The sequence below is a fragment of the Silurus aristotelis genome (genome assembly GCF_946808225.1).
Source record: "Silurus aristotelis genome assembly, chromosome: 5".
In the NCBI taxonomy this organism is placed as follows: domain Eukaryota; kingdom Metazoa; phylum Chordata; class Actinopteri; order Siluriformes; family Siluridae; genus Silurus; species Silurus aristotelis.
In genome coordinates, this window is record NC_139578.1 from 23,847,669 (window position 1) to 23,875,518 (window position 27,850).

Consider the following 27,850-nt stretch of genomic DNA (forward strand, 5'->3'; position numbering starts at 1 on the left):
TGTTTAAAGACAAATTTGAAACGTAAAAATTATTATTTATAATATGAAGAGAAGTAATAAACTCTAGGCAAAACCTACAATTTTAGGCTGATCGTATCCCAAGTTGGTAACCTAGTGAACCAGTGTATTTATTCAGTGATTTAGTGTTTGCTAAATGTAAATCTAAATGTAAATGATGCAGTAAAATTTTATATAGACTGTAAATGATCTTTATTTATATTTGACTTGTAATGACAAAGGTCCACAATCATAACATGCACAAAGCAGACTGTAATTAAAATGATTTGTTCAAAAGAAAAAAAAAGTTACAACTATTAAAAAGACTATGTATTAAATATTTTTTTATTGGTGACATTTAATAAATGATTAAAACTGTGAGGTAAAAGTCACTTAGTTTCAATTAAAGGTGAGGTGATCAGTGGTGCTGAATTATTTCCTGCTTTATTTAAACAAGGACTGAAGAATGGATAGAGTTTCTCGGTGAAAGTCTGACCAGTGAAAGAGTAGAAAAGAGAGCTGGAGTTCACATCATAAAAGGAGACCAGACCCTCCTTATAATCCACAAACACACCCACCTTCTCCACAATTTCTCTCAGTACGAGGGGAACAGGGGGATCAGTACAAGCTTTATACTGATTCTCATTCCTCAGGATCACAATCCAGAATCCATTCTGAGGTTTCACTATAATGTCTCCCTTCCTGTTAATGTTTTCTCTCACAACTCCTAAATCCCATGCAGTTTTCCCTCTGACCTGCACCTCATAATAAAATCTCCCTGAGGAGAAACTCTGTTTTCCCAGAACTATACCATATTTAGTAAACCTCTGTGGTGTATCAGGGAGTTTCAGCCATTCGTTTCCACATGTCACTTGTTTTTCATCAGCAGACAGGATGAGATAAGTATTTGCTGTATCAGGATCCAGAGTTACATCGACTGAGAGAAACACACAGTGTGTGATGTGAGTTTGCAGGTAAAAAAGAATAAATCATCATCCAGTGGATCAATTTCATTAGAATTGTTTCATTGAATAAACAATTTACAAAACAATCCATTAAAAAATAAACTAAACTGTACAGTTAATTGTGCAACTGTGGACAAAGAATGACACAAATATTAATTTTCACAAAGTCTGCTGCTCCAATGTTTATGATAGTAATTTGCATATACTCCAAAATGTTATGAAGAATTATCAGATGAATTGCAATCAATTGCAAAGTCCCTCTTTGCCATGAAAATTAACTTAATCGCAAAAAAGCATTTCCACTGCATTTCAGCCCTGACACAAAAGGATCAGCTGACATCATGCCAGTGATTTTATCGGGGACAAGGCTGGACTGAGTTAGAATAACAGATTGCAAGCTTCAAAAGGAGGGTAGTGCTTGAAATCATTGTTCTTCCTCTGCATTGTAACCTGCAAGGAAATTCATGCTATCATCATTCCTTTGCACAAAAATTGATTCACTGGCAAGGATATTGCTGCTAGTAAATTTGTGCCTTTATCAACCATTTATCAGATCAACAAGAACTTCAAATAGAGAGGTTACATTGTTGTAAAGAAGGCTTCAGGGTGCCCAATTATCTGGAAAAAGCTGGTCGGGAGAACAAAAGATGAGCGCTACAATCAGTCCTGTGTCATGCCACAGTAAAGTATAATGATACCATTCATTTGTGGGGTTGCTTCTCAGCTAAGGGAGTGGGCTCACTCACAAATTTGCTTAAGAACACAACAATGAATAAAGAATGCTACAAAGACATCATCAAAGAGAAACTTTTGACCATCCAGGAACAGATTGTTGAAGAACCGTGCCTTTTTCTGCATTATGGAGCACCTTGCCATTAGTCAAAAGTGATAACTAAATGGTTTGGGGAGAAAACATAAAAATTTTGGGTCCATGGCCAGAAAACTCCCCAGCCCTTAATCCCATTGAGAACTTGTGGTCAATCCTCAAGAAGCAAGTGAACAAAAAAAACCTACAAATTCTGACAAACTCGAAGCATTGATTATGCAAAAATGGGCTGCCATCAGTCAGGATGTGGCCCAGAAGTTGAATTGACAGCATGCCAAGGTGAATTGCAAAGGTCTTAAAAATGTAGGGTCAACAGTGCAAATATTGACTCTTTGCAAAACCTTAATGTAATTGTCAATAAAAGCCTTTGACACTGAACTGTTTGTAATTATATCTCAGTATACCATAGTAACATCTGACAAAATGATCTAAAAACACTGAAACAGCAGTCTTTTGCAGTTGCACACATGCACTTTATGTGGCAAGGATTTTCCTACTAGTTTTTGGCCCTGTGTTTTTCTGTTTGGGACTGTTGTTTTATGTTGTTTTATGTAGCACCTGGGTCCTGGAGGAATGTTGTTTCATTTCACTGTGTACTGCATCAGCTATATATGGTTGAAATGACAATAAAAGCTTCTTGACTTGACTTTGTGAACGTGTGTTATAATTTTTATAATAATTTTTAACTCCATGAGTATAAACATCTGAGTTTCATGCTGCACAAAAATCTTTTTGAGCAGCATGAAATTTAACTAGGCAATTTTTTTTTACAAATGAAAATAAATGTGACGAGGCAGTGATGTAACGCTGATATGTACATTTTAATCTAAGAGGAAATCAGAAGCCTCACTATACTTGCATACTGTTGAATCCTCTTCAGTTCTGTGTGAAATATTTGCAACAAAAATAATTAGATGGTTGTATCAATTACAGGTAACAATAACACAGAAATATCACTAATATTAGTATGGTATAAACTGTTCTTACCTGCTTCCTTTAACTTGTTATCAAGTGTTTTATTGAGTTTCTTATTCAGACTGTGCTGAAGCTGAGACAGATATGTCTTTAGAGTATCCTCATTCAGATCAGTGTTAATACTTATCTCAGTCCAGTTCTTGGTGTGTGGAAGGCTGAACATGGATGAGTAAACCTGCAGTAGATCAGGAGAGAGGAGAAATCCCTCAGCATGGTGAGTTCTGTTCTGTGATGTTCTGCATGGTCAGTAGGCAGAGAGAGGAACACTGACCTGTAGAAGGTGGAGATGATCCTCAGCAGAGATGGCAAAAGTACATACATTTATTTTTCATTACTTAAGTAGAAGTACAGATACTCATGTTTTAAAATACTCGGGTAAAAGTTAAAGTACTGATTATACCTTTTTACTTAAGTGAAAGTAAAGAAGTCTTGGCTCCGACATGTACTTAAGTAAAAAGTAGTTATTCATTCTACCTGTTTTAGCTGTTAACTGGACCTCACATCATATTAATATTAGCTAGCTAGCTAGCTAGCTAGCTGGATAGCTAGATAGATAGATTGATTGAACTTTATTGTCATTGCATTGTACAGGTACACAGCAACGAAATGCAGTTTGGCATCTACCAGAAGTGCAAAAAGTAGCAATCGTGCAAATAGTGCAGATAAATATGTAGCATATGTACAGCATGTGATATATATGTAAGCATATGTACAGTGATTAAATATAAAGGCTATACCAGTGCAGAGATGTGTGGACATCATTAAGAGCCTTTGCTATATTTCCACACGTTAATACGGTGATACCGGTGAAAGTGCACCCCTTCAAATCAAGGAGCTTATATATATATATATATATATATATATATATATATATATATATATATATATATATATATATATATATATATATATATATATATATATAAAATCATAGACATTTTACAGATTTAAATGATGTGTTGTTTTTATCTGTACGATCAATAAGGACAGTAATTTATGTTCGTGTTGCCATTATGAGGGAAAAACCCACAAAACGCCACCTAGAGGGTAAATTGTGTAAAACATGGCGGATTTGGTGTTTGATTTGAGACTTGGCGCAGAAATAAAACAAAAGTTTACTGATTTAAAATATTTTTCAGTGGAGTTTATTTATTTATTTTATATCTAAGTTAAGAAGGGACGTCGTGAATAAGTGCATGTTTTGCTGGAGGTTTTAATTTCGCCTTTTTAAAAAAATATTTATTTATTTATATTTTTTTATAAAAATGGTAAAAACAGAAATGCGCGCTGAATTGAGCGCGTTAATACAGTTCAGTGCCGTTTAAAATAATTTGAATTTTGACAGCCAAATATATATATTAATACAAAACTAATTAAAAATGTTGTTACCTAATGAATGTATCCAGGCTGAAGATCCACATACAGAACACAAGCAGAGAAAAGATGATGATGATCATGAATGTGTCTGTTCTCAGTCATGTTTACATCACTGACTCCCTCTGTCTCATCCACATTAACCCCAAACTTCTTACTGCCTTCTGCCTGCTTATTCTTAGCTTTGTAAACTAGTGGTGAGTGAGAGTCAGGACTTTATACACCAGCGGATTGAAAAAGACGCGCAGTAACAGGAAATCGGTTGTTCGGCTGAAATCAGCGCGCAGTGAAAAGAAAAATTTTATCAATGGAAAAAACAAATCAATGGATTAAAACTAAAGTAACGAGCCGGTTTTAAAAATGTAAGAGGTAAAAAGTACAGATATTTGTGTAAAAATGTAATGAGTAAAAGTAAAAAGTTGTTTGAAAAATAAATAGTGGAGTAAAGTACTGATACCAGAAAAATCTACTTAAGTACAGTAACGAAGTATTTGTACTCCGTTACTTCCCACCTCTGATCCTCAGTTTGTGAGAGCTTCTCCTGCTCAGTGTCTCTCCTCTGTAGCACAGTGACTTCCTGCTCCAGCTCTTTAATGAGTCCTTCAGCCTGCATCGCTGCTGCTTTTTGCTTCTCAGCCTGACTTTTCTCAATTGAGCGAATCAGAGCAGTGAAGACTTCACTTCAGAAAGTCTGCTTTCTCTTTCTCTGTGTTTCTCTAAAAGAGAAACACATTTTCTTTTTTCTCAGATAACACTGAATAGTGAACCAATGTTTAATAATAATTTTTCAAAAAAATAAAAACAAAATTATTGAATGTAACAGATATCACTTGTTAAATAGTACACACTTTGCAGAGCTCTACTGAGTATTTGATCTCTTTTATCTTCTTCATTCGGGCCTGAATATTCTGCTGCACTCCTGTCTGTATTTTCCCCAGCTGAGCCTGAGAAAAGAGCAGGAAACACAAATACGGTAATTTTGAATTTGATAGCTACAACATGTCCCAAGTTGGAACAGGGCCAGTAGCATCCTCTCTTCTTTTAACAACAGTCGCAAACTGCACAAGTTCAAAAATATTAATTCAGATTTAATAGCTGTTTTTACATTCCACAATGCCTAACAGAGCACATGAAATTGATTTGGTTGCAGATACACTTACAAGGCAGTTTTCAAGATGGACTTTTGAAGAAATCAGACATCAGGAGGTCAGCCATAGATATATAAATGGTCAAAAATGGCATTATCGATTTTGGGCTGAAGTAAAGTCAGAAAATACAAACCAAAACTATGCCACCCCACACCCGGGTTTGTGCTCAGATTACACTTTTGCTCTAGCTGTTATCAGCACTACCTCAGAGGGCAATCATGTCAGCAGGATGGAAGTATTTTAAGGTTTCTGATGAGGACAATCAATATTACAGCAAAAATAATAGAATGGAAATATATTTGTTGGTTCTAAAATATTTTGTTTAATATGTATGATAATTTTGTTTTTTTTTTCCAATTTGTTGTGATACTTTAAAAAATAAATTCTAAGTGTGGTTATTTTATTGATTTGTAGTTTTTCAGCTTAAATTAATAAATTTTCACAAAATTAAAAAATCTAATATTAATACAATCAATTATACAAAGGTATTTTAATATAATTTAAATTAAGCCATTTTTGTTTGTGGTTTTTGGCCAAGTGCATCCTGAATTTATATTTTTGGCCCAGAATTTTCACAAATTGTACTGATTTAGGTAAAAAATGTAATTAAATGTTTTACATTTATTAGACCCCATTTGGTTAATACAGATATATGTATATGTAAGTGTGTGTGTGTGTGTGTGTGTGTGTGTGTGTGTGTGTGTGTGTGTGTGTGTGTGTGTTTTAAATTACATTTTCTAAAGATATGATCTACTTAACTGTTCTAATTATTTCAGCATACTTTAACAAATGTCTTCCTGCCTTTTAAGAGAAAAGCTGGACATAAAACTCTAAAAAATCCAGTAGCCACAGTAAAACTGCACCAGCTCTATTTTTTTTTTTTTATACCCCTGGCAGTTTTTAAGTTTAATAGTAAAAAAAAAAAAAATACATAAATAAATAAATAAATAAATAAATAAATAAATAAATAAATAAATAAATAAAATAATAATAATAATAATAATAATTATTATTATTATTATAATAATGATAATAATAAATGCATTTAGAGTGTGAGGTGGAGACTAAATATACCTGTGGTTTAGATTTTAACTTAGGTGTTCCTTACTATTGAAAAAATTATTGAATTCCAATCGAAAGCACTGTACCAAAAAATAACGGTACATTACAAATACGTGTACCATTACACCCCTAACATACAATATACTGTATATATATATATATATATATATATATATATATATATATATATATATATATATATATATATATATATATATGTATGATGAGAGAGAGAGAAAGATGGATGATGTGGAGAAAATGAAGCGGATCAGTAAGGAGGAAGTGAGAGCAGCTAGAGTGGAAAGTCAGTTGGACCAGATGTCATACCAGTAGAAGCATGGAGATGTTTAGGAGAGATAGCAGTGGAGTTTTTAACCAGATTGTTTAACAAGATTTTAAAGTTGTATGTTCAATATAAAAGAATGATTGGTTCAGCTCAATCGATCTGAGCTATACTTTTTTCCATATAAGCATCTATCCTCTGCACATGAGAGTCCTTTGTTTCGCTACCAAGACGTGTGTTACAAATTCACAGTCCTTCCCTTTGGGCTTGCACTAAGTTCATGGACTTTCTGTCTGTGTGCAGAGGCGGGGATTGCGCTGCTGAGAACAGCGGGTCTCAAGATCCTGACATATATAGACGATTTGTTGATTATAGCCAATTCAAGAGAGAAAGTGATTCGCAACACTACCCGCATACTCACACACAGGGCTCGGTTTCAGTCAATGTGAGCAAAAGCAATTTCACTCCCAATCAGAATGTCATATTCCTGGGTTTGGAGCTGAATTCCAGTACCATGCGTGTGCACCTGTCACAGTGTGCATTCTCTCCTTCATGAATTCTCTCGCAGTTCAGGGTAGGAGCAAGGGTACAGTATTGCACATGTCTCAGATTACAGGGTTTTACGGCTTCGGCTGTCCATGTCTTGCCTCTAGGCCTTCTGAGAATGAAGGCTTTCACAAAGTGGATTTTATCTCTTCATCTCAGCCAGTTGCGCGATCTTTGCCAATATGTCATGGTTACGCGCAGCAGCATTGCGCCACTGGATAGACCCAGAGTTTTACACTCATGGGACCCCTTTCGGGGTGAGCATTAAAACCTTAACAGGGTGGGGAGCCAGACAAGAAGGCAAATCAGTAAATGGTGTGTGGCCAAACAGACTTCACTCAGTCATATAAACTATTTAGAGCTCTTTACTGTGTGGAAGTAAACCACACTTACCCCGCTTGCCAGGGCATCATGTGCTGGTGCACTGTGACAATATGACAGCTGTAACACATATCATCCCGTCATGGGGGGACTCCTCCAAGCTCCATGCTCTAGCTCACAAGCTGTTAGTATGGAGCAGACAGCATTTTCTGTCATTAGAGGTGACTCATGTGCCAGGCATTTAAAACAGACCTTTGTCGAGGGGAAACCCACTCTCCGGAAATTGCCAGCTCCACCCTTAGATAGTGGGGCTGCTATGAAAGAGGTTTGGTCGGGTGGCCATCGATTTCGCCTACTGTCCTATGTTCTTCTCGCTACGGGATAAGGATGCCCCCCTTGGCATGTATGCACTGGCTCATCCATGGACCAACGTGCTGCTCTACACATTTCCTCCACTCTGCCTGATAACCCCAACCCTGGCCAGGGTGGAAGTACAGAGTTTGTCTCTGATCCTCATAGTACCCAGGTGACCCAAGGCACTGTGGCTAGCAGAGATAATCCCTCTTCTGTATGCAGAGCCATGGCCCCTTTCAGTAGTTCCAGAATGAGACCTCTCCATGGTGCTGGAGGTGCTGGCACAACAGCCTTTTGATATCCCTCAAACTTTTGTCTTTAAAGACAGCTCTGCTTCCGCCAAAGTGTCAGCGGTTTGCATGCACTCTCGGTTCATTCCTCGTGCTCCAAATTCTCGTTTAATTGGGATAAGGTTTTTCTCAGGCCTAACCCATCCTAAATGCTTCTCAGCTTTCACTGGTGGTGTGACTGAGCTCTCCACCTTTCACCCTCCCCATTTTTCTCTGCAGAGGACCAGATTTTGAATGCTTAATGTCCTGTGTGTGCCCTGCGGGGTTACATTGACAGGACCAGCCCTTTTAGAAGGAACGACTAGCTCTTCGTTTCTTGGGTCCCCCAAACACAGGAAATCCCATTTCTAAGCAACGTCTAACCCATTGGCTTGTGAAAGCTATCTCCCTGGCACATGAATCTAAGGGAGTGTCAGTGATGAGCAAGCCGGTGGCAACTGTGGCAAGGAAAAACTCCTCAAGATGGCATAAGAAAGAAACCTTAAGAGGAACCAGGAATGTCCATTTATTGCAGATATACGATGTTGTGGGGTGCAGTGATGGTGATCAGATGCAAACTGTAGTCCTAAGTCAATGTAGCAGACTGTTGACACTAACTACAGTCCAAATCCATTCTCGAATCTCCCAATTTACATTTATATCAACATGTATTTTTTTTGCATGCTGCCTGTATGTTGCGTGTCATCAGGGTTTTAGCATGCATGCTATAGCATTCACCCTCGCAGTGTGTGAGGTCTACTACTCTGGGTCGTGCACCACCTTGAGGGCTGTCCTCTGGCTTACAGGGCCTCGCTGTGAGTGTATTGGTCAACTGGGGAGCTGTCTATATCTCCCATAGGTGGATCTCGAACACAAGATGATGAAAGAGAACAATAGGTTGCTGTCCGTAACCCTCTGAAACATCGATTGAAGAGATTCACCAAATTTGCCCCACTTGCTGCACAAATATGCTCACTGAGGAAAGGTAGCGAGTGCAGGAGCCTTATGCACTCTTGTAAGGGGCATTCCCTTGCCTGCCATTGGGCACGCACTCCTGTCTGTGAAGCCAGACTTGCAATTGGATGCCTTTGCAGGGGTCAGATACAGATGCCCCTCCCATAGGTGGATCTCTCTACTCGATATTTCAGCGAACTGGGGTTACAAACAGTAACCCATTGTTATTTAAGTGGGTCTCCACTGCAACAGTCCGTATATGTCTGTGAACTAAAGAGACCAGTTGCTGGATTTTTGTGAGAAAATGTTGTTTCATTTATTTCTGTTATAGGATACTATATGTTAACAGTCCTAGGTCTTTCTTGTCATATTTTTTTACAATGCACCAAATGTTAATGTAATTGATGATGGTGTTTGGTCTTGATTAAAGACAGGCCATTTCAGCACCCACACTTAACAGCTGTTGTTATAAAAGCAGTATGCAGTTATGTATTGTCTCTCTGAAATATGCAAGGCTTTCTCTGAAAAAGACATAGTCTGGATAAAATCAAATGTTACTTCCAAACCTGGATACACCTTTAGCATTGCTGATAACATTCCATATGTACAAGTTGTCCATTCAATTGGGACTAATGCACTCCCATACCATCAGAAAGGCAGAATTTCAAACTACGAGCTGATAACAAGATGGTCTCTATTCTCTTGCCCAATCTATTTTAAATGAGCATTGGCACAGAGAAAATGGGTTCACACATGGCTTCTTCTTTGCATTAAACTGTGTTCAAAGACAATGATTTCTGAATGTGTTTCTGACCTCATTCAGTAAATTTTGCTGTTTGAGGGCCCAAAGATCATACATACTAAAATATAAATTTTAACCCTTGTCCCTTGTGCACAGATTTCTCCAGATTCTTCGAATATTTTGATGTTAATATATACTGTAGATGATCAGATATTCAATGCATTCACAATTATATGTTTAAGAACAGTATTATGAAGTTGTTCCACAAATTGTAGACACAGTTTTTTGTAGATTGGTAAACCTTTGCCCATCTTTTCTCTAAGAGACTCTTTTTGTACCTTATGCTAATGACCTGTTGCCAATTGACCTAATTAGTTGCTGTTGTGGCCATCAAATTCATAATTAACTAGCTCCTTCTTTTAAATTATACATTCGATACATAACATGTGTATATATATATTGTCCAAAGATGATAAACATGTCAATGTTTCTCACCTTCCTCTCTCTGATCTCCTCCTCTATAGGAACAGTGTTGTGATTCTTGTGGTCTCCTTCAGTGCAGAACTGACACACACATGTCTGATCATCTCTACAGAACAGCTCCAGAGGTCTCTCGTGTTTCTGGCATATGTAGTCCTTCAGGTTCTCCACAGGGTTTATTAGTTTGTGTTTTTTAAGTCTTGGAACATGATTATGAGGTTCTAAATGAGACTTACAGAAAGTTAATCCACAATCCAGACAGGATTTCAGGGCCTTTAACTTCTCTCCAGTATAGACATCACAAAGAACCTCAGGTTTGTCTGGAACACTTTTCTTCTTGAAGTGATCTGCAACCTCTCTCAGTGTTGTATTAATTTTCAGTTCAGGTTTCTTGGTGAATTTCTCTTTACATAACGGACAGTAACAATGTTGACTCTTCATCCAGCACCGTGTAAGGCAGCTCTTGCAGAGGTTGTGTCCACATAAAGTGGTGACTGGATCAGTGAACACATCCAGACAGATCGAACACAGCAGCTGCTTTTCAGACAGGAGGCTGCTGGAGTCACCTGAAACTTTTTTAATAGAAAAAATGTTACACATTGTTTATAAATAGTGTGGGAATTCTGCAATTTGTTTTAAACTCATCTGTATTCATTTCACTAGAGTAAGTGCAAAAATAAAGTGCAGAATTCATAATTATACATGTTCATGTACATGTATAAAAAAGCATTTTTATTCAAAATGAATAAGTCAAAAAGGTATATCCTTGTGAGTCATTTAATGTTTCCATAATCACATTTCATAGAATACCTTCACAAATATTACAAATGTAATGATAAGGTGCACTATTGCTCTCACATAAAACTAACTAAATAACTCAGAAGCCATGACACAATTACACTGACATGTTGTGTGCTCTAGTGCATATATACTGCAGTGCTGTAACACATTGTTTTAACACTCACATATTTGCAGCTTCTAGTTACTTGAAAAGCTGAGAAAAAAAACTGTGAAACCCTATTTTTTCCTTTTCACCCCACTGTATATTTTAGCCCAAATTCCAAAAAAGATGGGGAAAAATGTAAAAAGTAAAATAAAAAAAACTGTTATTATGTGAAAAACTCATAAAAAATAAACGTATCAAATGTTGAACCTGAGAAAAATTTTTTCCTATTTGTGTCTGAGACAGAATTCAAGCTGCTCAACAGTTTTTATTCCATTATGTGTGAAATGTTTTTAATCAGTGCAAGCTCTGGAATGCAGGCAGGCCAGTTTAGCACAGTCTCTAGGTTACCCTAGAGTAACCTAGAGAAACCTCTAGGTAACCCTGGTCCTCATCACTGCACAAAGCAGTGATGAGGAAACAAATGCGACTTGGAGATCTGCATGTGGAGGGAAAATCTGAGCCAATTTTACATATGTAAGTTACAATATATCTCCCTTTACAGTGTTAAACCATGTTATATATTATATTGCCTGTTTGTTTTTATAAGGGAAATGCTTGAAAAGTGTGTGTGTGTGTGTGTGTGTGTGTGTGTGTGTGTGTGTGTGTGTGTGTGTGTGTATAACATGTATAACATTCATTCATATTTAAATTGTGTATGTAGCCCACTGTTATTAGGAACTGCTAACATTTAAAGTTAGGTACAGCATTTTCAGCCTTGAGTTCCAAAATCTATGGCGAAGGCTAACAGGTTAAATAAATTCAAATTATACAGAATTATTACAATTATACATAACTTACATGCACCAAGTACTTCCATGCTCTTCTTTCTTTTTCTGCCTTTTGTTTGTGATGAAGATTCAGCCATTTATTTCTTCATGTGCTTTTACCTTTTTAAAAAGGAAATCACACCATTCACACATGTAACATTATGTTGTGATACTGATTAATCTGTATCACTCTGAAAGCATTTACACTGCTTAAAAACATGTAAATAATCCTCATCATCATTACATTGTAATGAACTCAGATTGTCAGTGATCATTCTTACAGCTCTTACCTTTTATCCATAGATAACACATTTGAACTTTAAGTATAACTGTATGGTTTCATTCTGATGTTCTTTCCATTCTGACCAGTCCAACGTGATGGAAAACAAATTCCCTTGTATTAATTTAACAATCAAAATGTATTTATTGTTTAAAAAACGTGTCTTCTCTTAATGACTCATACCCCTAATCAGAGGAGGGCGTGACAATTCCTTAATCAATTTATATCTGTTATTGTCTATAGACACTTGGGCCCAATAATCTCAAGCTAATTGTTGTTTTCTCTAACATGATGAAAAAAGTTTTTGGTCAGGTGTGAGATGAAAGTGGGGGGTAGTTGGGTTGTAAAGAATGTAAAGAATCCTTCATATAAAAAACAATAAAAGTATTAACATTTTTTAGCTTTAAATGTACCTGTATTATAAATGGCTAAGCAAGGGCAAGTTTATTACAAATTATCTCTTTGCATTATGCTGTGCAGCCAGTGCAGAAACAGCATAAAGCAGATGCCAATCTGTGCTATGCTTATTACAAAGTGTGGACTGTTTAATTGTTGGATTTATACTAATAGAGCAGCAATCACCCAATAGGTCTACATGCATTTCGTTCAGAAGTAAAATATAGAATAATTATTTTGATTGTTATATAAAATTGATGTGTTGTTTGTGGAAGCCTCATTCTTTTCCCCAGTTCTTTCAGTTTGTTCACAAACAATTAAGAGAAAATAAAAAAAGCGAAAAAATACAATACCGCAAAATAAAAAAGAAAAGGAATTTACAGCAACCCAACAGTTAAACTTCCCCCCCCCCCCAAAAGTTAAAGAATAAAGTGTAGATGTATTGAATAAAATGACTAATTTAGAATGTCTGTTTAACCGGCAATCCCTCCCTCTAAACACACTTTTTAGTATTTTATAAAATAAATAAACCTTTTATACGTACCTTTATTTTACTTGCCTTCTTTTAGAGAATGTGAAGGGTCTGTATATATATTTCAGTCGGTGATCATCCTGCAGTTAATTTTAGAAATAACTGTGAAAATCAGGGTTACTTGTTAAACTGCTTTTCATTTTCAACATACTCACTTCCTTGTTTACTTTCTAAAGGTTACAAAGGGGCAGTTCCACAGTGGATCACAATGCAGTTTATCTCTACAAATGAACACTAATATTTTTCTTCAGAATAACAGTTTAATAAAATGCTTGTATTTTTTGTTTGATCATTTTTTTTTTTTTATCTAGAAGGAGATTTTTCTTCACAGACATCATCAACTGCTTCTACATTTTTTGATCTTATGTCAAATGTCAGTGGTGTATAGTGCCAGTACAAACAGCCCAGAAAACTGATTTGCATTTGCATTTTAGGCATTTAGCAAACACCCTTTTCCAGAGCGACGTACAGAAGTGCTTTGAGTCTTCATCCAGATTTCTTCTACAATACTACAGTGAAATAGTTTGTGCTGTTACAGTATATCAGTCAAGTATTATGATTGTGTAAACTTATTTTATTCCTTTACTTGTCAAAGCCAACAAGAAATATTCAAGTTTATAAACTTTTTTAAGACTAAGAATCTTTAAGAATCTATTTTATTTACATTATATTTATATTATATTTAGATATACAGTACAGACCAAAAGTTTGGACACACCTTCTCATTCAAAGAGTTTTCTTTATTTTCATGACTATAAAAATTGTAGAGTCACACTGAAGGCATCAAGGGCTATTTGACCAAGAAGGAGAGTGATGGGGTGCTGCGCCAGATGATCTGGCCTCCACAGACACCGGACCTGAACCCAATCAAGATGGTTTAGGGGTGAGCTGGACCGCAGAGTGAAGGCAAAAGGGCCAACAAGTGCCAAGCATCTCTCGGGGAACTCCTTCAAGACTGTTGGAAGACCATTTCAGGTGACTACCTCTTGAAGCTCATCAAGAGAATGCTAAGAGTGTGCAAAGCAGTAATCAAAGCAAAAGGTGGCTACTTTGAAGAACCTAGAATATGACATTTTTCAGTTGTTTCACACTTTTTTGTTATGTATATAATTCCATATATAATTCCACATGTGTTAATTCATAGTTTTGATGCCTTCAGTGTGAATCAAATAAAGAAAACTCTTTGAATGAACTTTTGGTCTGTACTGTATGTGTATTCACAATTGTGATGGTAAAGTCTGAGTATTAAGACAGTGCAACTGCACAAACTAGAGGAAGTAAGTGCTACAGGTTGTCATGGTAACACATTACTTTATTTTTACTTTAGAGAAAAGCCACAGGTGTTTTCCTGTGCTGTATGCATTTACTGTTATAGCATGTGTGTGTTCACAAAAATTGAATGTATAGTTGACGTGTTAGCCTGTTAAGGTTTGGAAACAGGGTTTCATCATTTTTTAGAGACACATTTCCATTTTGTTTGTATTCTAGAAAAGAGGCAATTTAATGGTATGAAGATTTTAATCTAACAAATATAAAAATGTATATATATATATATATATATATATATATATATATATATATATATATATATATATATATATATATATATATATATATATATATATATATGTGTGTGTGTGTGTGTGTGTGTGTGTCAAATGTGTTTTTTTTTTTTTTTCTGTGAACCAATTAATCCCAGGCACTGAAGTCTGAAATGGTAGCCATGTAGTTTTGGTTTTCATTTCTCCTGTAATAAGTCTCCAAACTTCCCTGTTCCAAAACAACACCAAACCATTCAGCTTTCACCTCAAATTTGACTGCAATGATTACAGTTAAGAAAAAGCTGAAAATATGAATGTTTATTGAGAGAAACGTTTTTTTTAAAGGATTTTCAATGATAATGTCACTTAATGTGATGGTCAGAATTGTAATAATATTATAAGATCAAAAGGAGCACAGACTAAATCTTGTCACATCTGAACTCATATTTTGCTTTGTTAATTTATTACTGCATTTTAACAAATAAAATATGTATTACAAATGATGTAGTAACATTTAATCTGAACTGTAAATAAGCTTTATCAATATATGCTGATGTAATCACAAAGTTTGACAATCATAATGTGTCAAGTCCAGAATCCATCCTGAGGATTTAGTATAATGTATGACCAGTAAGTACTGGTAATGACCAGTATGTTTTCCCTATGACCTGCATCTCATAATAAAATCTCCCTGAGCACAGATATATTAAACTTCTCTGGTGTATCAGGGAGATCCTGTTGCCTGTCACCATGTCAGTTGTTTTCCATCAGCAGGCACAAGCAAAAAAATATATAGTGAGGAAGATAATGAGAGACACTTTAACATTTCTTAACAGCTGAAGACAGGGCCGCTGGAAGTAATTTTGAACAGGGGGTGCTGTAAAATGTTATTTTATTTTATTTATTTATTTTTTAACAAAAAAACCTATGAGCCTATGGGCCTATTTAGAATACATTTTAAAAAATAACATAGGGCTGTGACGATGGCACTTTTTTTTTTTTACCACCACGGTGGTAGTGGACCAAATACCGGCGGTGTTGCGGTGGTTGGGGGGTTGTTTTGAAATAATAAAAAAAAAAAAAAAAAAAAAAGAAACAACACACTAAAGCCTGTAAAGCATTGAAATAAATATCAGTAAATACTGGTAACTTACATAATATAATAAAGTTGAATCCATTTAAAAAAAACAAAAACCCCCCCCAAAAAAAACAGTTTTATATTTCCATACAAAGACGCGTTATAGCCTACCGCTCTGCGCTTTGAGAGGGATGTGGAACACGAGCAGGAAAGAGACCACCGATCTCTTTTTCTGATATCTTCATGTTGTTGTAAAAGGTACGAAGAGCTAATTTTATCTTCCACAAGGGCAAGGCATTTAGGCTTTGTTTGCGCGCTGCCAGAGAAAGCCAAACTAAAATCACCCACGCGTGTGAAACGCGCTTTACAAATGAACTTGAAAAATCAATATAATTAAAATAATCAAAATAATTAAATTAAAATCCAAAATACACTTAATAGCCTACGTGTGTCAAAATCATTTCCTAAAATATTCATAAGGAATTTATAAATTGTGCAAAATATTTTTAATAGGCCTACATTTTTTAAAAATCTCTCTCTCGCCAATAGGGGGTGCTGCAGCACCCCCAGCACCCCCACTTCCTGCGGCCATGGCTGGAGATGATCTACAGATGAAAATAAATGTGATGATGCAGTAATGTAATGCTGATATGTACATTTTAATATGAAAGTAAATCAGAACACACACTGTATCTGCATACTGCTAAATTCTCTTCAATTCTGTGGAAACTAATTACAATTATACACGTATTTCTATTTTTTATTTACATTTTATTTAACATTCCACAACCTTAATGCAATGTTTCACTCAATTAAAGCTCAAAAACATGAATATATTACTGTATCTTCTCGGGTTATCAATAATCATTATTGATAATGAATAAATGTTTTAATCAGTTTGTGTTTCAGTGTCAGTATTTCAGCAGTGTGTTAGACACCCTGTCTCTTTCTGACATTATCATGTGCAGTGTATACTGATAAAACTTCTGTACTCTGTATATTCACTGAAATACATACCTTTATTTTACTTGCCTCTTTCCAGGGACTTTAATAGGTCTGTATTTACAATTCAATTAGTGATTATCCTGCAGTTAAATAAGTTCAGTATTAAAAGAATAGTTTCCTGGTGGGACCTGAAAGCTTTTTACTTTTACTTTGTCACTTTGTATTGAAGTAAAGATGGGGCAGTCTCACACACGATTGCAATGCAGATTGTGTATGTTCACAGTCAGACAAAAAAAAATTTGAATTTGCAGTCAATTTAGAGTTCATAATCAACTATATTCATAATAATGTTAATATAATCACGTTTCAGTGATGTATTGTGCTGATTGACATCAACTTGTTTCTGACAACATTTTATCTAATTTATAAAACATTTTTTGGTTCCACTTAACATGTGGAACCACCCTGAGCTGCACAGAGTTGTCTCCAGTTGAAGAGAACTCCATCTAGTGGTAGGAAGTGAAAATGAATCAGGCAGCTCTAAAAAGAAGAATGGACAGGTTCATTCAAGTAGTTTTTAAAATCTATAATTTTATTTTTAATTAAATATGTTTTGTTCAAAGTATTGTGTCAAATGGGGAAAGAAAAACATGTAAAAAAAAAGGGGGGGAGAGAGCAAGACAGAGGAAAACGGATAATCACCCAGTATTTAAAAAAAAGTTGATTATTGTTCCCTGTTTTGTGTTATGATTTCGAAGCTAACCCATATTAAAACCCTCTGGAGTCTGAATTGCCGCCGGCGCCCAAACGTGCTTTTTTTTTTAGATGCCAGCAAAAAGAGCTTAAACTGCTCGGTCATATTTGATCAAATATGTCAAAGTAATACATCATTTAAATCTGTAAAGGGTCTACTTTCATATGTGTATGCTCACTATATAAACAAAACGTTGTATTTTTTTGTAATTAATAAAATAATCAGGGTGCGCCATCTGTCGCCTTTGTCTGCGTGATCTTCGTTTGGAAACACGTCATCAAAAAGCGCTGAAACTCGGCCAATAACTGACACATGGAAGTAAAAATAGATCTTTAAACAGCTTAAAGTGTGTAGTTTTAGAAGAAGTCGGTGAAATGAAAAACATATGTTTCCAATGAATATAAATCATGTGAAACCAGATAGAGGCACAGATTTTCCACCGCAGCTCATTATCTGATTATCTGACACGCCCCCCCGCTATTCACAGGTAAAACCGTTCACACGTTGAGTCACACACACACACACACACCCCCCCCCACCCCCCGGACAGTGGCATAAAACAATGGCAGAGACTTTACCTTTTCATCTGAAGAAGATTGCGATTCCGACGAGGAGCGTTTGCATATTGAAGAGTGAAGACTTTCCAGCAAGTTGCTACGATCAGAAAGTTATTTAGTCTTACATTCTGATCATATAAAACTCATTGTTTGTATACATCTCTTCCTAGCTTTTGTCAGCATTGTCTTTTAATGTTACAACAAATATCCGCCAAATATCTGCTTATTTGTAACATGAACTGTTTGTAATTGTATGCCCTAAATATTGTTGACGTTATATAAAGTTATATTTTAGCCTCAGTTCAGTTTTGGTTGGTGTCACTGATCATCCTGAAAGGCTGTTATGTAGTGTTAGCTAGCAGAGATGTTCCCGAATGCTGAGGTGTAAATGCTATATGTACAATGCATGATAACAAATATATATTGTTCAAGTGTATTCATCAAAATTACTGACAAATATATTGTTTGGGTATTTTTTTTAGGAATGTGGATGCATCACCCCTGCCTTCACTGGAAACCACGCAGATTTTGCTCCATTTTGAGTTCCACCGAGAATCATTCTGAGTAAGTACATATTTTATATTTTCTTAAATTATATTTAGTTTGAATCATTATTGCATTGTATGACATGCAAACAACTTTACCAATGACAATATTATTTGCTCAGCTGTAAATGGTGATGGTGTAAATGTCTGAGATGCATTATGGTCTATGGTCCATCAACAAACATTTATCTGTCCTATTGCCCATCAACAAATAGGCCTATAGGCTATACAATGCATGCTAACAAATATATATTGTTCAAGTTTATTCATCATCCTAAAATATATTGTTTGATTTATTTTTAGGAATGTGGCTGCATCACCCCTGCCTTCACTGAAAACTCACACCAGGCCGCGCAGGCGGCGATCCATTTTGAGTTCGACCGAAAATCATCCCGAGTAAGTACATATTTTATATTTTATTCAATTATATTTAGTTTGAATCATTATTGCATTGTATGACGTATGCAAACAACTTTTACCAATGACACAATTAGTGGTGTGTGTGTTTCATAAACTGATGTGATCAAGCACCTGCTCCAAAAAGGGCAAAGGCAGCACACACAGTCCACCATGTCATGGAAGGATCAGACAGATAACGACACAGTTCCACAGACTCCTGCCCGCACATGAACCTGGACCTCAATTGAGGTCTTCTGACTCTCATTCTCCATGTAGTCTATATAAAATGTTTTTCTCGGAGAGTGTTGTGTCAACTCTGTGCCACAACACAAATGCTCAAGCTGCCAAGTCAATAGCCAAGGGACGCAAATACAAATGGAGAGATGTAACCGTGAGTGAGATGTATCGCTACATTGGGCTCTTATTTTACATGGCATTGGTAAAGTTGCCCTCTATCATAGACTAACTGGTGACAGAGCATAATTTTCACAGTTCCCTTTCCAGCAACATTTATGTCAAGGGACAGATACAGGACAATTTCGTGGAATGTAAACGAGTCACCCAGATGCAGACAAAGAAAATGACAGAAAGAGGGGCACATCTGAACATGACCGTCTGTTCAGAGTGAAACCACTTATGGACACAATCCATAAGACATGCAAAGCAATTTATCATCCTAGAAGACATTTAGCCGAGGATGGTAGCATGCAAAGCTCTGTTCAAGTTGTTTGTTCTTGCTTATTCCTCAAATGGATACACTAATTATTTAATGCATAGTATTGTAGCCCTACAGGCTAGGATTTGCAGAACCCTACTGTAGTGTATTGTTAGTTTTTGTTGCACTCTTTATACATACTGTACTGTATTGTTTTGTTACCCCAATTCCCTTTTTAATGCTGTCCTTGCTAATGCTTATTTTAAATAAACCACAAAGGAAATGCATTCCTTGTTGTAGTACTGTACTTCTCACTCAGATCCTGGCTCAGTGATCCACAGCTCATTATGTAATCGACAGGCCGTTATGCGACACATTGTCTACAAAGCTGTCAGTCACAGCATGTCGACGCCTCTTCGCATATGGCCTTTCAAAGTAGAAAGTGTTTACATTTTAAATCGAAGTATTGTTTATTGTATTATTAATAATTGTATTATTGTATTTATTGTAAATATTGTTTATTGTATTTTGTCAAAAATACAAACACACAAGTTGTTTACATATTATGGTAGCCCAGTTTGTGCTGAATACAGTGTAATAAGTCTTTTGTCAATAATATATTTTAAAAGCAACTAAAAAGAACCAAATATAAGAGCATGTCAAAATTTCTCAAGGGGCCAAAAACACCCTTAGACTCCAGAGGGTTAAGCTGTTTTATCTAACATAAACATCGAAATTCAATCAGTTATTCATCCCGGGGATGGGAATTTGGTGCCCCGAGTACAAATTAACCAGGGTGCCCAGAAACCCTAGTTAATAATACTTATACCTTTCTTAAGAGATATGCTTATATTTATATTAGGTTAGCTATTTTACCAGTGTCACAATTTAAGTGTCATACAAAATGAATTAAGTGTTATGTTTTAAAGTAGATCTGCTGATGTTGCATTAAATTTGACACCAGAGTTGTTTGTGTGCACTCACTGTCTGAATTCTGAGGTCACAAAAGACCCCACAACAACATCCAAAGAACTGCAGGCCTAACTTGCCTCAGTTAAGGTCAGTGTTCATGACTCCACTATAAGAAAAAAACTGGGCAAAAATGGTCTGCATGACAGAGTTCCAAAACTGCTGCTGAGCAAAAAGAACATAAGTCTTAGTTTTGCCAGAAAACATCTTGATGATCCCCAAGACTTTTGGGAAAATACACTGTGGACTGACGAGACAAAAGTTTAACTTTTTGGAAGGTGTGTGTCCCATTTCATCTGGTGTAAAAGTAGCACCGTATTTCAGAAAAAGATCATACCAACAGTAAAATGGTGTATGGTGGTGGAAGTGTGATGGTCTGGAGCTGTTTTGCTGCTTCAGGACCTGGAAGACTTGTTGTGATAAATGGACCCATGAATTCTGCTGTTTACCAAAAAATCCTGAAGGAGAATGTCCAGCGATCTGTTCATGACCTCAAGCTGAAGTGAACTTGGGTTCTGCAGAAGGACAATGATCCAAAACACACCAGCAAGTCCACCTCTGAATGGCTGAAAAAAACCAAAATGAAGTCTTTGGAGTGGCCTAGTCGAAGTTCTGGCCTGAAGCCTATTGAGATGCTGTGGCATGACCTTAAAAAGGAGGTTTATGGTCAAAATGTGGCTGGATTACAACAATTCTGCATAGATGAGTGGACCAAAAGTCCTCCACAGCGCTTTAAATGATTAATTGCAAGTTATCACAAATGCTTGATTGCAGTTGTTGCTGCTAAGCATGGGCCAACCAGTTATTAGGTTTATAAGGGTGGGCAAACAGTTTTTCACACAGGTCCATGTAGTTTTGGATTTAATTTTCCCTCAATAATAAAAACCTTCATTTAAAATCTGCATGTTGTGTTCAGATGTGTTATCTTTGACTAATATTTAAATGAGTTTGATGGTCTGAAACATTAAAGTCTGACAAACAAGCAAAAAAATAAGAAATCAGGAAGGAGACAAACACTTTTGCACACACTGTATTTCTCAACTTTAATAAAAAAATTACATATTGTATTATCAGCACTTTGTATTTGTTCTGGGTAAAAACACATTTTGCTCTATAGACAGCATGGACTGCTCTTTATAAATTATGTTGATCATATTAAGCTCTGCAGTCAAATTCAGCTTTAATAATCTTTATTGATTTTGATAATTACAAACAGAGTTACAAAACAAACCTTGGCTTGAATAACAAACATAACAATAACTATAAAATAAAAATAAAATTATTCTTTTAATTGTTTAGATAAATATATCTGTGAGATAAAAATTCATTCAGTCTTAAATACAGAAGAGATGATCAGTGGTGCTGAATTTTTACCTAATTTATTTGTACTAGGGCTGCAAAATGGATAGAGTTTCTCTGTGAAAGACTGAGCAGTGAAAGAGTAGATATGAGAGCTTGCCTCCACATCATAAAATGAGACCAAACCAGCCTCATAATCCACAAACACCCCCACCTTTGTTGGCTTCTCTTTCACTGTGAGGAGAACAGTAGGACTAGCACAAGCCTTATATTGATTTTCATTCCTCAGGATCACTGTCCAAAATCCATTCCGGGGAGTCAGTGTGATGTCTCCCTTCCTGTTACTGTTCTCTCTCACAACACCTAATGTCCATTCAGTTTTCCCTCTGACCTGCACCTCATAATAAAATCTCCCTGAGGAGAAACTCTGCTTTCCCACAACACCAGGACAAAAGTCAAACCTCTCTGGTGTATCAGGGAGATTAAATCGTTTCTCTTCATGTTTCACTTGTTTTCCATCAGCAGACAGGATGAGTTTGGGATGCGCTGTATCAGGATCCAGAGTCACATCCACTGAGAGAAACATACAATGTGTGAAGTGAGTTTGCAGGTAAGAAAAATGTAATTATACCAGTATATGATAATGACTAGCTATTGTAGTATTTGTTAAGAGGCTGTGAAACTGAATATAAGTAATGTTCATTGTCTTTCAGAAGATATTTGTTTAAATTTATTCTTCAATAAATTATTTATAATTACACCACAGCACAGACTAATTTTTTAATTTGGTTGGTCAGATGATAAGAAGTGTATTATTTCGTTGTTTGTGTATAATGGAATGACCTAGGCTGCAATAATAACTATAAGATGAACATGTTTGATGAACAGTTTAGTAATAATGTTTCTACAATAAAATCTCACATTAGCAAACTCAAAGTGACAAGTACAAGATTATTAATTATTAGGTAAATTGCTACATTGTAGTTTTATATTCTATATTAATCTTAGTGCTGTCAGGAAAAGAAAACTGACTAAGCTACAGTTTGAAAATTAATTAAATTCATTGATAATAAATAGCTAGTATAAGATAGCAATTGATTATTATAAGACAAGTTATTTAGTATAGCAAGTTATTTATCTGAAAGGAGAAGCGTTGTGTTTTATGTTGTAATTGTATTAGTGCTGTTTATTTAAAAATGAGTGACTGGTGTTTGCTACAGTCAATATGCAGTTATGAAATGTAGCTATTATTCACCACCTTGGTATATACTGATTTATTCACTCTTTTGTTTTGCTAGATATATCACTTGCCATGTAAGAAAACTGTTTCTTTATCCACCACACCAATTGCTATCAAATATTTCATAGAAAATACATTTTAAAAATGTAATTTTATTGTTAGATAAACTAAAAAATAAACTTAAAATTACAAAAGACTGAAAATAATTTGGAGAGCTGTGTCTCAAAATTGAAGTTTGTGTATAACATGACTAATATTGTAAAAAATTATACTGCAGTCAGAGGGCCACTAAAAAAGCCTCCAAAACATTTACAGTAACAGGAAATAAAACACTTGTATTCATTGCTGAATCTGAAGTATGGAAGATTGTATTCTGGCCTGCAACCTGAGCCACGTTTACCTTTGATTGTTACTAGTGAAATATAAGAACAGAAGTCACATTTACTAAAGTATAAATGTGCTTATGAAATTTTGTTCATATCAGTACAAGGGAGCAATAGAAAGGAGACTCAAAGCTTCTTCAGGTAGAGACGAAAAGATGATCTACAGATAAAAATGAATGTGATGATGCAGTGATGTAATGCTGTTATGTACATTTTGGTATGAGAGGAAATCAGAAACCTCACTGTACCTGCATACTGCTGAATCCTTTTCAGTTCTGTGGAAACTAATTACAACAAAACATATTAGATGTTTTAGATCATTTTAGATTTTAGTCTCAAAGAAACATAAAATTATTATAATTATTATTAGTAGTATTTGTAGTAGAAGTAGTAAATTATTATAGCTCTAAAATTTCGTACCTGTTTCTTTTAACTTGTCATTTAGTGTTTTATTAAGTTTCTCATTCAGCTTCACATGAAACTGAGACAGGATGTCCACTCTCTGATCAGTGTTAATACTGATCTCAGTCCAGTTCTTGGTTTGTGGAGGGATGCACATGGATGAATAATTCTACAGTAGATCAGGAGAGAGGAGAAATCCCTCAGCATGGTGAGTTCTGTTCTGTGATGTTCTGCATTGTCAGTAAGCAGAGAGAGGAACACTGACCTGTAGAAGGTGGAGATTCTCCTCAGTTTGTGAGAGCTGCTCCAGCTCAGTGTCTCTCCTCTGAAGCACAGTGACTTCCTGCTCCAGCTCTTTAATGAGTCCTTCAGCCTGCATCTCTGCTGCTTTCTGCTTCTCCTCCATCAGCTCCATCAGCTCAGCCTGACTTCTCTCAATGGAGCTAATCAGAGCAGTGAAGACTTCAACACTGTTTGCTTTCTCTTTCTCTGTGTTTTTCTAAAGGAGGAACACATTTTAACTGTCACAAGATAACACTATATAATAAACCAATATATATATATTGTATTGCAGTTTGTTAATTTTTAAAATCAGCAGCACAGTACATGGGTATGTAGCATATATACCATGGATAAAAAAAAAATCCTGTGAAATTCATTGGTAAATTAAGACAAATAATGCCTGGTCTTTTCCCATTTTAAAGTATACAAATAAAGTGCAAATCAAGCAGAAACATTTTAAGTTAATTCAATCCTTTAGTATTATGAACTTGGAATAGATCTCACTAGATAACATTTTTCCCCTTTGATAATTGAGGTTTTTCACATGTAAAAAATTTAAGAGATTTTTGTTACATGCAGTGAATAAACTATACTTGTCAGATATTCCTGGAGCTTCTTTAGTGTTGCCATTTGTCTCTTGGCAGCCTCCCCCATCTTTGTGACTTTTGTAGAATATTTGAATTTTGGAGCTACATACATTTATTGGTGATGCCACTGTGGTGTTTTATTTTTTCCACCTTACAGTATTCAAGGTTATATCTAATGTCTTGCAAATGTTTTCTGATCAATGCCTTTTGACAGTGAGACCAGTTGCAGGCATTGTCAGCTTTTTGAAGACTATATCTACAGCAGTTCAATAAAACCAAGAAGATGTAAAGAAAATCCTAAAATAAAGCTGGGTTTTATTTGGGGTTAATCACAATATTTTCACTGATAGCTACTGTATGATTGTGCACACTTATGCACCAAGGGTATTTAAACTCTTTTCATTTTTTCCCTAAAATGTTTCTGATCTTTCTTTTTTTTTCTTTTATACATCTAAATTTGATGCTTTGGAAAATGTTTTGACAGAATTTATCTTAGTTTAATTTTTTATCACAAAAAGGGTCATTTTTACAGATAAATTTTTACATCAACTGTCTTTACATGGTAATACACACTTTACTGAGCTCTACTGAGTGTTTGATGTCTTGAATCTTCTTCAATCGCTCCTGAATCATCTGCTGCGTTTCTGTCTGTGTTTTCTCCAGCTGAGTCTGAAGACCAAAAAGAAGATAAATTCTATTGTTTAACAACAGATTTTTTTATTATTTAGTCATTTATTTTAATAATTTATTAATGCCTCAAGGTGAAGATCAATAAAACAATGTAACAGAAGAACCATGGTTCACTCAATGTTCTGGAATCCAATCTGATCCAACACTGAGTCAATTGATTACAGTTTGTTTTTATATGAATGGAAAGGTAATGTTAATAAATGTGTCTTACCTTTTTTTCTTTGCTTTCTTTCTCGATAGGAACAGTGTTGTGATTCTTGTGATCTTCTTCAGTGCAGATCTGACACACGCACATCTGATCATCTCTACAGAACAGCTCCAGAGGCTTATCATGTTTCTGGCATATGTAATCCTCCAGTTTCTCCACAGGGTTTATTAGTTTGTGTTCCTTAAGTTTGGGCATTGTATAATGAGCCCCCAAATGAGCTTTGCACAAAGATACACGACAATCTAGACATGATTTCAGGGCTTTCAGTTTCTCCCCAATGCAGGAATCACAAAGAACATAAGGTTTTTCAGGAGCACTGTTCTTTTTGAAGTGATTTGCAACCTCTCTCAGTGTTGTATTAATCTTCAGTTCAGGTTTCTTGGTGAATTTCTCTTCACATAATGGACAGTAACAGTGTTGATTCTTTTCCCAGCACTGTGTAAGGCAGCTCTTGCAGAAGTTGTGTCCACATGGAGTGGTGACTGGATCAGTGAACACATCCATGCAGATCGAACACAGCAGCTGCTCTTTAGAAACAAGGCTGCTGGAGTCTCCCATGACTTTAATAGATAAAAAAAAACAAAAAAACAATGCCATTTAGTATGAAATGTATTTGCCACATTTTGAAAGATATGTGTATGCAAACTTGGTGCTTCAACTAAATTATGCTTTACATTCACAAAGTCTTTTGAAATCACTATACTATACTATAGTAACAGTAACTAATAATATAAACATGTGATTCCTTAATACAATAAATTAAAATTCTATTCATCACATACTCATTCATACAGATTAAGACATGTATTGAAACGCTTCTTTCGACTGTCCGACATGTAAACATGTAAATAGGAACAGAATAAAAATATCTAAATAAATAAGTAAATAACAATAAAGTATAAAAAGCATAAAGTATAACTGTAAAGTATAAACTGAATAAGGATTAAAAAATAATATGGTTAAAATAATCTAATATATAATATATATATATATATATATATATATATATATATATATATATATATATATATATAATCTATATATATATATATATATATATATATATATATATATATATATATATATATATATATATATATATATATAGTACAGACCAAAAGTTTGGACACACCTTCTCATTCAAAGAGTTTTCTTTATTTTCATGACTATAAAAATTGTAGAGTCACACTGAAGGCATCAAGGGCTAAGCAAAAGGTGGCTACTTTGAAGAACCTGGAATATGACATACTTTCAGTTGTTTCATACTTTTTTGTTATGTATATAATTCCATATATAATTCCACATGTGTTAATTCATAGTTTTGATGCCTTCAGTGTGAATCTACAATTTTCATAGTCATGAAAATAAAGAAAACTCTTTGAATGAGAAGGTGTGTCCAAACCTTTGGTCTGTACTGTATATATATATATATATAGATGCAGTCCAACCTCCACCTTGAACCACACTGTCGTTCCTACTGCACACTTCACTGCTGTCAACATTCTCAAAGCAAATAATGCGTCTGTGGTGCTCTTCCTCGACATGAAACCATACTGTTGCTCACAGATGGTCACCTCTTCTCTCAGCCTGGCTTCCACTACTCTTTCCCATAACTTCATAGTGTGACTGATCAAATTTATTTATTTATGATAAAAAAAAATGGTACCAGCACACTACTTCTCCATTCCTCAGGCAATAAATACACAGATAATAAATAAATAAATTGATTTAAAATGAACTGAATAACTTACATTTATTTGGTTCATCCATGCTGTTCTTTCGCTTGGTTGGTGATGACGATTCAGCCATTTCAGCATTCAGCAGTTTTTTTTTTTTTTACCTTTTCAGTAAGAAATGGCATCATTCAGTTTATATACAAAGTGTTATTACTGATGATTTTTTAACCTGGAATGGGGTCATGTGGTTTAAACACAATTTCATTTTGTGAAATATTATTGGGAGACACTCTGAAACAATCCACATTAAGGAATTAGTAAATATGTTATTTTATGACATATTCTGACATGCCATAATAAACGTTCCGCAATAAAAATGTACAAATTTCTCTGTATATCCAAAACCACTAAACAACCTATTTC

General features: G+C 35.3%; 1 protein-coding gene across 1 annotated transcript; it reads right to left on the minus strand.

Moving 5' to 3' along the window:
* LOC310726606 (uncharacterized protein) lies at window positions 1-27,850 on the minus strand. Its single transcript, XM_083542357.1, is given in 16 exon segments — window positions 1-934; window positions 2,644-2,670; window positions 2,776-2,938; window positions 3,035-3,055; window positions 4,643-4,816; window positions 4,818-4,853; window positions 4,986-5,081; window positions 10,312-10,868; window positions 12,041-12,107; window positions 21,988-22,532; window positions 23,831-23,866; window positions 24,003-24,153; window positions 24,250-24,483; window positions 25,427-25,522; window positions 25,755-26,311; window positions 27,503-27,850. Coding segments are annotated over 16 exon segments (3,366 nt in total). The 5' UTR covers window positions 27,561-27,850; the 3' UTR covers window positions 1-386.